The sequence below is a fragment of the Silene latifolia genome, chromosome 6 (assembly GCF_048544455.1).
Source record: "Silene latifolia isolate original U9 population chromosome 6, ASM4854445v1, whole genome shotgun sequence".
Lineage (NCBI taxonomy): Eukaryota > Viridiplantae > Streptophyta > Magnoliopsida > Caryophyllales > Caryophyllaceae > Silene > Silene latifolia.
The window spans coordinates 7785890-7800558 of record NC_133531.1 but is presented as its reverse complement, the minus strand read 5'-3'; the positions used below and the strand labels follow the sequence as shown (position 1 = coordinate 7800558).

At 32.6% G+C, this 14669-nt stretch overlaps 1 protein-coding gene across 1 annotated transcript; it reads left to right on the top strand.

Annotated features, from left to right (window-relative positions):
• Nucleotides 1-666: 666 nt before the first annotated feature.
• Nucleotides 667-6723, top strand: LOC141658530 (NAC domain-containing protein 43-like). Its single transcript, XM_074465464.1, has 3 exons — nucleotides 667-838; nucleotides 1080-1357; nucleotides 5944-6723. The coding sequence occupies exons 1-3, from the start codon at nucleotides 667-669 to the stop codon at nucleotides 6685-6687; spliced, it is 1194 nt and encodes a 397-aa protein (XP_074321565.1). The 3' UTR covers nucleotides 6688-6723.
• Nucleotides 6724-14669: the final 7946 nt, after the last annotated feature.

Here is a 14669-nt window from a genome sequence, read left to right as displayed (position 1 = left end):
TATATTATATATACATGCGCTTGAAAAACATGTACAACTATACAAAGATAAGATGTATATCACAAATTCTTATCTCATGACGTATTCTGAAGTTTATGACTGAGAAAATATAACCATTTTATAATAAATAAATAATCATTATCTAATACGGAGTAATAAAAATATATCGATAATTACTTTTTACCACTAAATGATTATATTTTCTCCCTCGCAAAATTGTGATTGTTATAAATGAGATCAACTGTTATTATGTATGTAGTAAGCTCATGGTTGTATGGTACTATGGTACATTAAAAAGTTGTTGATAGTCTAACTCAAAAATCGCCAACCTTGCCGCATATAAATAATAGAGCCTTTCAAGTTCTCATGTCCCATTTTATTTGGGGTACCACTTAAGTTGACATTCATCATTTCATCATTCTCTTACTCTCTTTGCTATACTTTTGTCCCGCATCTTTCCTTCCTCTCTTAATTTTTCAAATTATATAACTAACCATTTTTATAATATGATCATCAAACCTTAATTACTTTTCTTAGTTTATTATTTTTTTAATAATTTTGGTTGGTCCACTTATGTAAATTAGTTCATCATAGTATAGTACGATTGTTCAGTACTGATTAAACGCATAATATAATAATAGTAGTAGTAACAACAATAATAATAATATGAATATATCGGTTAACGGGCAATCGAGGATACCTCCAGGGTTTCGATTTCATCCAACCGAAGAAGAACTTTTACAATATTACTTAAGAAAGAAGGTTGTTAATGAGAATATTGACTTGGACGTGATTTTCGAAGTTGATCTTAATGAGCTCGAACCTTGGGACATTCAAGGTATGCGTACTTTTTATTACATAATTGACTCGTTTTGTGTAAGACCGTCTGATCTTAATTCTCCTTATTACTCGCATGTCTTCTTCTTTTCTGAAAGCGCCTAGCGTATATCAATCCTTATCCAAATAATATACTCCAAGCTACTCTAACATTTCAATTTCCAAGCTCTTTATTCTTTTTATTTTTTTCAATTGCTATGCAAAGTACCTAGTGATTATGATTAAAATCGAGTTATTTTCAGAAAAGTGTAGAATAGGGACAACTCCACAAAATGATTGGTACTTTTTTAGCCACAAAGACAAGAAGTACCCTACTGGAACAAGGACAAACCGAGCCACGGTGGCCGGTTTTTGGAAGGCGACCGGCCGAGATAAGGTGATACATACCAATGGCAGGAAAATTGGGATGAGGAAGACACTTGTTTTTTACAAAGGAAGAGCTCCCCATGGCCAGAAGTGTGATTGGATTATGCATGAATATAGACTTGATGAAAGCTCCTCCATTAACAATGACACCCATGTAAGCGATGTACACATACTCTATTCCCTATGATTAATATTTGAAAATTTATAATGATAATTCATACTCTTATGTAAAGAACACAAAGTGACTCTTTTCAAATATTATCCGCTTTAATGGCTCTCGCGAATTGTGGGAGACGGAAAAAGATGGATGCGCGTAGTTTTACCTTTAAGTTAATAACACAAAGAGACTGTTTTCAAATTATCCAAAATGAAATTTCGTGAATTACATCTAAAGACTCGTACTTCACATGAGAGAGAAAAGTGCATTCATTTTATTGAGTCATTTTGATTTATCTATATAATATAATAAAACAACAATCAAAACATGTTTTTTCCCTCAACACCTCACTTCCACACTAAACATACATAGTTTTTAGGATCATTTTAAATTAGGCCCACTAACTAAATAATCCAACCCATGAATTTATTTTATGTTGCTAGCATGAGAATTATACCACCATGATTTTATTGTTGCTTTCACTAACTTCTTTATATTCTAAGGTCTCCCTAATATCAGTTTCCTTTTTAAAATTTTGCGTTTTTTAAAAATAATCTTCATATCCTATATAGTATATACAATTAATTTATTATGAGATTATTTTATAATTTATGATACAAAACAATACAACGGGCAACAAAACAGGTAAAAACACGATTAAAAATAAAATGAGTACACTTATTATAAAAATATATAACAAAGTTAAGGAGTTATTTTGTGTCACAATAAAGGTCATGAAAATGCATAAATGGGTACAGATTAGTGTTATATCAATAACTTATGAGTAGGTCTCCTGAGAGACGGTCTCTTAATAAGCTTTATTGAGAGACCATTGTACAATTTTAAGAAAATGTGGTACTAAAGGTAATAAAATAGGTACAAATCATGATTAATGATTAAATGGGTACATTTATTATGTAAATAGGTACGAAATTACTATGTCACGGTCAACAATAAAAGAGGTATGAAATACAAATAAAAAGGTACAAAAGATTGGTCTCTCAAAAACTTAGTGAGAGACCGTCTCTCTTAAGTTTTAGTGATAACTTATTTAGAGATCATCTCAGATCTCTCAAATTTATTTTGTTAGTTAATGGCAATTTATATGGATGAAATTTGATTATGAGTAAGTTTACATTGTTTAAACCTGAATAAGGGCTCTACACTAGAAGGCTTTGATTATTGGGATGTGTATTTAGCATTAGCTAACATGAATAAGGGGTTTACACTAAGAGTGTCAAGGGCCCATTCTCAATCACAAATTATATTATAAGACCGTTGTATGTGCGACGACATAACAATGACCATTTTATGGTAAAAATTTAGCATTTTATATTAAAAAAAGTTACCGCTAAATTGTGAGTAAAACGGTCACTTTTAAAAACCAATCAATTTTTACATAAAACCTTCACTATTTCTTATAAATTGTCCCTTTTATTAGTGTAGTCATACGACGGTTACACACAATAACTACGTAATCTAAAATGGAGCTGCAAGTAACACTTTATGTACTTTTTTATGATTTAATTTAATAAATAGTTAATCATTCTTTTAATAAATAGTAACTCATGGTTCGAATATTTCTTTGAATCGAATTGCACGTTATTTATTTCTATTTGTAGTATGGTTAATTAGGATCTTTCAATATATGTGGATGTTTGGTTATTTTTTGAAAAACGTATGAATTGTGTAAAGATTAAGTTGGTTCGTTATCTCATGTAAACAGGGCATTCAAGGCGACTATGAATATACATATTAGGCTAAATCGGGGACGAGATATTTTGATTTATTCTTTTTTTTTTAGCTATGTCGAATTCTTATCATCTAACATGTTATTTCCAAATAACTTTGAATGATGTTTTAAAAATATTCCATTTAAACACCATCACGTAACTTACCTAGCTTCGACTTTTACTATTTAAGGAAATGTTCCATTTAAATACCAAAAAAGAAAGGTAATAATGTAAAAATAGTATTACTAATACTAAATTTTAATTATAATAACATATAAATTGTGTGACTAAGTGATCAACATTGAGATTTTAAGTTCGTCAAGTTTAACCGTCCGAAAATATCCAACTTGCTTATTTTATTCGTAACTTTCCATGTTGTATTAAGTTTCAACCTTAATAAATCAACTTCTTACTCTAAACGAGATTGTACCAGCGGTGTCGATAAGGAACACTCCTAATTAACACTAAAATTAAATAAATCAACTTCTTACTTTCAAGCTAGCCACTTTATTTGACGAATTTCTGAATTAAACTAATTTCATAATGACGACAAGAGAATCCATAAAGTTCAGACCACACAATCTAATCAACATCTATAAACAACCACATACGGATTAGTACTTAATACAACTATACTTTTTTTTTTTTGTGTCGATTTAGATCCTCTTTATTTTTTATTCTCTTTATTTCCTTTCATTATCTTTTAACGATTCAATTCGGATTATATTTTATAAACGATTTAACGATGCAGGTGTTGATGAAATAAATGAGAAATAATAATTAAAATTAGGTATGTGAGAGAAAGTGGACAAGAAATGAAAAGGATCATAGCTCGTTTTAGTTGTAGTATACCATCGATCACAAAAAAGGAGATTGAATAGAGTTCTTGTAAAACTGTCTCATGTTAAAATAATATTTCGTATCATTAGCCTATTTTAAGTTGAATACACACTTATTTACTCTTAGTCATTAATTTTTTTTAGGGATATTCTCTCATGTACTCCTGAACTTTTTCGTTTTCTAAGGTGTACCCCTCGTTTTTCACAAAAAAAAAACTTTGATCGACAATAAGTCTCTGTTACGAGTTCAGAAAGCGGAAATTTTTTTTCAAACTAATTATCTCGTCAAGGCCTTGAATTTGAAAAAAAAATTCACCGCTTTTTGAACTCGTAGCCGGTAGATATGATTGGTCAAACTTTTTTTAACGAATAAATTTTGACCGACCATAATTCCCGACTACGTGTTGAGACGTCGATCAATTTTTTTTCAAACCAAAGACCTCTCAAAGACGGTCAATTTTAAAAAAAAAGTTTATCGTATTCTAAACTTGTAGCCAAGAGTTATTGACGGTCAAAATTTTTTTTGCAAGAAAATAGGGGTAAATCATAGAAAATGAAAAAGTTGAGCGGTACACGGGAGAATATAACTATTAGTTAGTACTCTTTATTTGGTTCTGAATTATGATGTAATTAACTAGCTTAAAACCCGTGCAAAGTTGCACGGGTATATTTGTAAATATTTTTAAAACATCATTCAAAGTTATTTGGAAATAATTTGTGTATATACGTAAAATATCTAAATATGAGTAAAATATTCATAAGCAAATAATCCGAATTGAATCGTTAAAAGATAATGAAAGAAAATAAAGAGAATAAAAAATAAAGAGGATCTAAATCGACACAAAAAAAAGTATAGTTGTATTAAGTACTAATCCGTATGTGGTTGTTTATAGATGTTGATTAGATTGTGTGGTCTGAACTTTATGGATTCTCTTGTCGTCATTATGAAATGGGTTTTTCTAACATGTGCCCTTAGGGCACATGTTAATAAGTTAAATATAGAAAGTTTGTTGAGAATAAATCATGAAAAATAGATGTACAAACTTACATTTATCATAATTAGTGAAATATTCTCAACAAACTTTCTCTAATTAACTTATTAATATGTGCCCTAAGGGCACATTTTAGAAAATCCGTTATGGAATTAGTTTAATTCAGAAATTCGTCAAGTAAAGTGGCTAGCTTGAAAGTAAGAAGTTGATTTATTTAATTTTAGTGTTAATTAGGAGTGTTCCTTATCGACCGCGCTGGTACAATCTCGTTTAGAGTAAGAAGTTGATTTATTAAGGTTGAAACTTAATACAACATGGAAAGTTGCGAATAAAATAAGCAAGTTGGATATTTTCGGACGGTTAAACTTGACGAACTTAAAATCTCAATGTTGATCACTTAGTCACACAATTTATATGTTATTATAATTAAAATTTAGTATTAGTAATACTATTTTTACATTATTACCTTTCTTTTTTGGTATTTAAATGGAACATTTCCTTAAATAGTAAAAGTTGAAGCTAGGTAAGTTACGTGATGGTGTTGGGTTTGAAGGATACCTTCCAAATTCATGTTTTTACAAGATTAATTTTTTACAGTAAATTACATACTCCCTCATATCCAGTCTATTGATAACATTTAATTTTGGATGGTCTTCGAGATAACACTTTGACCGTATTTTTCTTCATTTATATATATGGCTTTTTTCTAGAAAAAATATAATAATAGACTTTTCATTGCAAATTCAGATAGGTTAGTTTCGTCTTTCAAAGTTTCATAGATTTTTCAGAATTTATGTTACAATAGATTGGATAGAAGGCAGGTAATTCAGTTATTATTACTATCACATACGAATTTCTTTTCATAAAAATTGTTAAAGCTAAAATTGTTATTTAAGAATATTCCTAATTATCGGCGGATTTATAAGAGTTTGATCATAATCATTTCCGCTTTCATACATCAGTAAATCAGTATATATACATTTACTTACCTTGTGTATGTATATTATCTATGTATGAAGGTAACAAACCATGCAATGAGTAATGGAGAATTCACACAAGAAGAAGGATGGGTGATTTGTAAAATATTCAAGAAGAAAAACCACATCAAAACCCTAATAGATAATCCCACCATCAACAACACATCAACCATGACAATTGAACAATCACATTATTCAACCATACTTGATTCACCATGTGATGACAATGAACATGGTGCCAATGATCAAGGTGTTCTTGAGCAAATATTTCAAACCCTAGGGACCTCCAAAAATAAAAATAATATTATTACAAGGTCCACATTTCATAACCTTGATAATAAGTCTATAGAACTCCCAACTCTTGAGAGCCCAAACTATAGCACCTCCCAACTATCACCATGCTACTACCAACCCATGCACCTTCAAAACGACTTCGTTTCGGACGTGAAAGACTTGGAAACCGAGCTCGGGAGCGACTGGGCCACCCTTGATAGGCTTGTTGCAACTCACCTAGATGGTCAAACTATTGACACCATGGCATCAATCTTTACATCATCATCATTATCCAGTGTTGATCTTCATCATTATCATGATGCTAATATACAATTACCATCCTTGAGATCATCATCATCATCATCATCAGGAAAGGAAATTTACCATCAAGCCCCTAATAATAATAATAACAATAATACCCTAGATAATTATAATTATTATAATCTATGGAGTTTCACAAGGTCATCCTTGCCAATTGATCCATTATGCCACGTGTCAGAAGGTGGTATATAACGGTTCTTAAGAGTGATTATGAATTTATGATTATATTTACCTCATCTTGTTACCATGGTAGTTGTTGAAGTCAAAAGGGTTATCATAAGGTTAATTATTATTGTTATGGTTTTTCTAATGTATGCTGAAACGGTCACATACAAAATCTAAATATGACAAGATTTACACGAATATCCTTGTAAACCTTTCCATATTTAGGATTTTAATGTGTACCCTATAGTGCGTTAAGATAATATAGTGGCGGAATGTATATATGGTTTTCGAACTATGTCATTTATGATTTTAATGTCGTAATGTGTACCCTAAAGGCACATATTAGACAAAACGTTATATTATTGTCATGTGGTTAATTAGTAATTAATTACACGTATACCCAATAAAAATGTGACGAATGATATATTATTATATTGTAAGATATATGTATAAGAGGAAGTTTATAGAGTTTCAAATAATAATGCCTTTCATAGTACACCTAGTCTTGCTTGTGACGGGCTAATTCCGTCATAAGTTTGTGATCTCTCACAAAAAGGGAGAAGGGACAAGGTGGGGCACCCCCATGTGCTTCCCACTTAACTCTTAATGGACATTTTGTGAGAGAAAACGGTATCCGTCACAAGCTTGTGACGGATATCGCCTGTGTTCAATGAGATTTTGTGTTCATAATAATGTTCATGCAATGTAATTTGTTGGTAGGTTAATAACGATGTCTTCATTTATTGTGCGCCTGGTAGTTGATTTCATCAAATCGAGCATAAAGTTTTTGAACTTTTTCATATGTCAAAAGGTTCATTCATAAAAAGAAAGGTTTACTTGGTTGTTCACGTAAACACAAAAGGTTCAATATTATCATACAGAATTCGATTATTTCAAATAATAATTGAAAATTTACGATAAAATTTTCAAAGGAACAATTATAACAATAGTCGAATAAAAACAAAATTAAAATTAAAACCTCTAATTCATGTTCCTCCTTTCCATCTTTGGTTCAAGCATGCATGTCAAGTTCCTGGCGATTGAGTGGTATGCCCTTCACCCTTCATGAAGAGGCAAGGACAAGGAGCACAATGGAGAGGGGGTGGATTAGAGCATCCGCAAAGGTGAAGCTCCCCATATTTTCTCTTTCATTTTCTTATTCGTCCACCTCATTTTCCACTAACTTTTACATTTACCCTCCACAATTCATATCTACATCTATACAATAATGAGGTTCCCCAACACACACCCAAATATATGGGAACCTCCCCAAAAAAACACTTTTTATCCTTCTTATTTTTTTGGGGACCTCCTCTATAAATGGTGGAGCCTCTAATTAAGAGGAAGTGTGTGCAATAATGAGGCTCCCCATTTGAGGAGAGAGAGGACATGTGGGGAGGCATTTTCCAACTTTTGCGGATGCTCTTAGATGTCTATTTGTTAGAACACATTGAGTTGATGATGCCAAGTCCCCTTATTATTTGATTGTTTGCTTTTAGTTGAAAGTGATTAGTGATTGAAGCAATCAAATGGACTTTCAATGATGACTCGAGATGATCAAGATAGTCAAGAAGTCAAGACAATGATATGATCCTAGCCTTAGTCGAAAAATGTAAGAGTAAGTGTAACATTCTCATTCAAGACTAGATATGGCAAAATCATGCAACAATACGCTGTACTGTGGTTTCTGATACTACCGTATGGAGGAAGTTTTCAACAAAACGAAATATTTTAAGTGTTAAAACTTTGCAAATTTCAAACCTTAAACATTTGAATCTTCAAAAGCTTGAAAACAATCTGAAATTTTTGAGTCACAAATCCACTTGAATAAACCTCTAGATTTGTGCACACACCTTTTACATAAATGGTAAGTTGGACTTGTCAAACTTTTAAAGCTAGAAAAGTTTTTTGCCATTTTTGTAAAAGGTCATATGTTGAGTGTATTAACTTAAGTTTTCTGATTTCTTCAATAACTTAAGCCTCAAGCCTATAGTCTAACACTTACCATCACTCAAAGGCTACTATTTTACATTGGATTTAATTTTCCTAAGTTGCACTTACTTGAGATCAAATCCACTATAAATAGAGTGTCTTAGTCTCATTTATTTCTTAAAACTTTTCAAAGCATTTATTGTAAAACATTGCAAATCATTTGTGCATTTAAAGCTTTGTTCTTCAAGTGTTTGCAAAACGTTTTTCAGATTTTAAAGTCTTCATTTTTTTCGAAAAAGCTATAAACCTCTAAGTATCAGTTCGCTGTACTGTGACATAATGAGTTTGTTCCATGATTCTCGTGTTAGATCTTAATTGTGATCTCCATGTTCATTTAAGTGAACTCTTGAGATTCAAGATTCTGTAACACCTAGAGATAGAACTCATAAACTCTTGAAGCGGAGTAGCTTTAAGTTTGAGTGCAACCGGAGTAGGTTGGCGAGTTATTTTCATTGAAAGGGGTTTAGTAAGTTTGAGTAAGTTTCTAAACAAGTAATAAAATAACGGTTGGAGGTAGGCCTCGGAGTAGAGGCTGAACTAATTTTTAAAATGTCGTTTGTTTGTTCATTTACTTTTACATTCTTTCACTTTGCTATTTCTCGCTTGTACCTAGTCAAGTTCTGTGTCACAATCACCTATACTTTGTGACATAAAATCTTGCACCTTTCTTGTGAACTTACATTTAATTAAGTTTCTCAAGTCTTGTACTTCAATATTCTTTACTTAAGTTAATCAATTAACTAAGTTAAGGATAACATTTTTAAAAGGTACACCTAATTCACCCCCTCACCCTCTTAGGTGTTTATCGTTCCTAACTCTTCACTATTTAAAAATTTAAACTTAATGAACGTTTTTTTTTATAATAACCCTAAACACTTTAGACAATACTTAAATGAAAGGAGAAGTTAATACTTAGAACTATTGATTTAAACGCATGCAGCGACAATTGAACAAGCAGATGTCAAAGTGTATTTAACAGTTGTTTCTGCAAATAAATCGAGAGTTAAAGTGCAGCGGAAAAAAAATGTAAATAGAGAAAACACAACTATATTGTTAAAGCTGGTTCAGCCACTACTCTTCGACCTACGTTGAGCGTGATTTTATTGAACGTTTTAGAAATTAACTCTATCAACTAAACCCCGAATAATAAAACTACTCCCCAACGTACTCCGATTGCTATTTGCTTAAAGCTACTCCGCAATAAGACTTTTGTTCAAAGCTACTCTGCTCGAAGATTTCAGTGCTTAAAGCTACTCCGCAATAAGACTTTGATTGCTTAGAATAACTCTATCCCAAGACTTTGACTTGGTTCTATCTTGGTTAAAGTATAAAAGAATTGATTTTCATACTTTCTATGTTATTTTGAAAAACCGAATCATTCTCATATGTGAGTATCCACCTCCTTAATCAAGAATTAATCAATGTTCAAGGTCAAGAAGTGTTGATGGAAGCTACCCAAGACTTGTGTTGTAATAGATTCACTAATGTAAGGGTAAGGGAGTATGGTACTAAGCAACAGTCTATTTATTGGTGCAACAGTAAGCAAGACAGTTGCTCTAGTTCGTGTCACTTGAAGAAATAAGAGTCTTTGGTTTCAAAATACTCAAAGCTTTGAAATACTGACTTCTACTTGAGAAGTTTATATTTCTGATTTTTAATGTAATGAAAGTTTTTTATGAAGAAAAGAATATCCCAATGACATCTTTTAAAAGGGCTTTACTCAAATTGGTAAATCCTTTTAACATGACTTTTGGAAAGTAGAATTTGTTTTTTTTCCAAAATTGATTTTCTAAAGTGTCTTCATTTGATTGTCAATTTTGCTTTGTGACTAATTTACAAAGACTTTTTTGGATCACTACAAAGCCTCTTTTCTTCTTTCACTTTTGGAAGAATGCTCCTTTATGTGTAAACTTGTTAAGGTCAAAAACATTTGTTTTCTACCAAAAGATTTGACCTTCAAAACCCTAGTTTGCCTCTCTATAAAAGGAGCACTCATTTCCTTCATTTACCAAGACCTTTTCTGAGAATTTTCAAGTGTTTTTGCAAAACTGTTTTTAAAGAACGAACTCAAAACATTTCTTTCATTTGCAAAAAATTTCTAAGTCTTCAAGTGTTACAGTCTTCATTACTGCTGCTTTAAGTATCATGTTCTCCTACCTAGAATTGTTTGATCAATAAGTAGTTCCTCTCAATTTTTCTTGAATCAATTTGAGGAAACTTGATCTTGTAAACATTTTAAGTTAGAGTGTCGAGTTCTTAGACGGAGTAGTCTCTGAAACCTTGTTGCAACCGGAGTAGGTTGTTGGTCCTTTTTATTTTAAAGGTTTTAAGTAGTCGGAGAAGATCACTTAACTAATCAATGAAAAGAAGATTGGACGTAAGCCCTTAGAGCGTTGGCCGAACCAATTCAAAATTCATTGTGTTGATCTCTCGTTACTTTTGATTCCGATGCAATTAGTTTATTTGTTCTTCATTTGCGTTTCCTTTAACAACAGTCCTGAATATTATTACTTTTGGTCTGTAGCCTTAACTTCCTTTGCTAAGACAAACAAGTAACAGTCAGAATAACTGTTGTTTCCTGATTTCATCAAATCTCTTTAACAACGTGATACACTTCTAATTACTCGATTTATTTGATGTATTCACTTGTTTCTCATATTGTTAATCAACTTACTTTAAAACAATAAAGATTAAGTTGAAAATTTTAAAATAGTACCTAATTCAACCCCCCCCCCCCAGTTACTTGGAATCCTAAACTCTTCAATTGGCATCAGAGCCGACGGTTTGGCTTGGGACCGCAAGATGTGATGTGGTGACGGTGCTCGAGATAGCGCGGAGTAGCATCATGGTTGAGGGGTAGCACCACCGTTGGACTCTCTCCCTTGGTTGACCAGAGATGCCACTACTACACATACCTTGCATTGGTGACGCTTTTTTAAGCGTTTTTCGACGCTTTAAAGCGTCAATTTTATTTTTAGCGACGCTTTATAAAAGCGTCAAATTTTGGGCCGTCACTATTTTTTGACGCTTTTTTTAGTCAATAATTATGACATTTTTTAGCGTCTTCATGGCCTATTGACGCTTTTAATTGTCAACAAAATTGACGCTTTTAAGTGTCTTTGGTAGCTATTGACGCTTTTAATTGTCAATAAATGTGACGCTTTTAAACGTCTTCATGGACTATTGACGCTTTTAATTGTCAACAAAATTGACGCTTTTAAGCGTCTTTGGTGGCTATTGACGCGTTTAATTGTCAATAAATGTGACGCTTTTAAGCGTCTTCCGCAACTATTGATGGTTTTATGTGTCAGTCGATGAGACGGAATTAGGCGTCAACTATTCATATATTGACACATCTTCTTGTCACGGTCTAATTTCGACTTTTTGATTTCTGATAAAAACGTACGTAGAGATTAATTAAATACACCTATAAATAATATAGTACTACTAGCTATCATTACTAAATCATAAAAAATAAAACATAATGCAATGTACTCCGTATATAATTAATAACATATCCACGTACTTTTATAAATAATTATACATTTGATACATATACCGTCTCCATCACAAATACTATAGCTAGCTAGCATTGATAATTTAACTAATATAAACTAGTACGTAATTTTTAGTACGACAAAATCAAAAATACCAAAAGGGATCCGAAAGATGGTAAAAGTCCAAAAAATCGTAAAAAATGCTACGTAACTAGCTAGACAAGGACACTATCCAGTAGTTTGAATGTGGTAGGGGCTTCAATCATGTAGGCGCAATGTCACAGAGACTTCAATCATCAACATATGAAGGCGCATCTTCAATCAACATTTGAAGGCGCATCATCACCATCTGATGAATCTGAAACCTATAACGGGCAAAGAATATAATTTATATGAATATATTTGATTAGTACATATACACTTCACAAAAATGTTTCAAAATTGTGCTGAATAGCTTTACCCGTCGAAAGGTAAGAAGAGAGAAAATTAGCGAGAGGATGAGACTACTAAACAATATTAGATTCAGGTCAATAAAGCACAAAAACAATCACAATCACAATCTCGGAAACTTATAGCGCACTTGATTAGAGGACAATTAACTAAATATAGTTAGAACTCCCAATAATAGAAATAAGTTAGAGTCGCAGCGGAAACTCCAGCCAATTACAACACAAACACGCACCCACAAGGCACAAGCAAACCGCGACTTACCTACTTCACTCAAAAGAAACAAAATTAAAGAGTTCCAGACTAATTTATATAAGGAGAAGTAAAAAAAAATTACGCATACCTGTGTACTGCCCATCTCAACAATTTTATTATATGAACAGCTCAAAACTTACTCAAACTTATTCAAAGTAGTACTTGACACTACCGTAGCTGCAATCTTAGCCAAAGGAGGTCATTAATAAACAAAATAGTAAGCTAAATAAGTGATGCCATCGGATGAAAGCGGGCAATGAATGAATAGCACCAAGGGTACAGATGATTTGGGGGAAAGAACACAATAAATAAACTATTTTAGTAATTAACAGATGGAGTATATAGTTATATACCATTCATCAGTATCATCACCACCTGCCAGTCCATGCTCCTCTTCTTTGATTTACCCATGAATCCTTTATCGTCCTGTGGCACTCCTTCAAGTCCACATATTGCCTCGCCGCACCGACCTCGTCGATGAAAATCGACCCCTATAAATACCTATATCAAACTCCCTAATTCTCGACACCGAACCGACAACCGTAGCCGACCCCATAAATACCAACCTCAAACCCCCAATTCTCCATCTCACAATCGACTAATCGATGCCAATTATTTCGCGCCAAATTGGCACTTCTCTCTCCTGGTGTTTCGGAACATAATCAATGACAACAACAACAAGAAAGCTAACCCTAAAGAGAGACGTAGGGTAGGTCGTCGTAAACTCACCTAGCGACTATGCAATGATTATGAAGAAGGTTTTGGGGGAAAGTGAGTTATTGATTATTATTATTTATTGTTAAAAAAGAGGGATAAATTGACGGAGAATTAAAATAGGGAGGAGGAAAGCATAGATGAAAATGGAGAATGAAAAATTAGGAGACCAAGAAATGACGTTAAGGCATTAAGAATAGAAAAAGGAAGAAGATGAAAAATGGGGCTCACATGAACTTTACCCTTTGCCTTGCCTATTGTCACGGGTCAAAAATTACACAAGTTCAATACAAGATAAATGAGCCCATAATTATAAGGCGTACATAGCTAGTTATTGATTTTCAGAAAAATTATAAGTACATAGCTAATTGGAAGACTAGAAAACGAAAACACGAGAGCGAGTAGATACTAAGTAGGGATCATTAAAATAGAGTGTGAGAGAAAGAGAGGAGCTAGCCAAAAATATTATTTGTAAACTGCTTCATGGAAATCCTGTTTGGAGAACCTTGAAGGTATTGCTTTAAGACATTAAAATTTTTGTAACATTATGCTGGGTATACATTCCTGGTCACATAAATGCATCTCCTTTTAATAGCTTATCCATAATTTTGGTGGAGTAAAGGCCATATGGTTTGTCTTTTTTCAGAATTTAACTCACTAGTTCAAATAACTTTTTTGGGTGAATATGTAAGCTTGTATTAATCAATCCATTAGGTAACATGAGAGACCATCTCCCACTAATTTAGTGGGAGACATAATAGGGAAAGTAGAAATTAAGTGGATCCCTCACCCCATCATGTGAAAGGTCTCTCAATAATGCTATTGAGAGACCGTCTCTCCGGAATTTTTGTGTAATCAATATATCACCAAATACATCCCATCTCAGAGCCTAGCCTATGCATTAACTGACATATAAACTACGCCGACGGAGTAGGAAACTAGCATATTACATTTCAAATTGACTTCTAACCAACCAGCATCTCTCATTCACCCCAAATGGAGTCATATCCCTACTGAAAACCTGTGTGATTACTTCGTGCAGAACCTGTTTAATGATCAACTTTGGCAGAAACACCGATTCATCTATCCTACTTTTATTCCTGA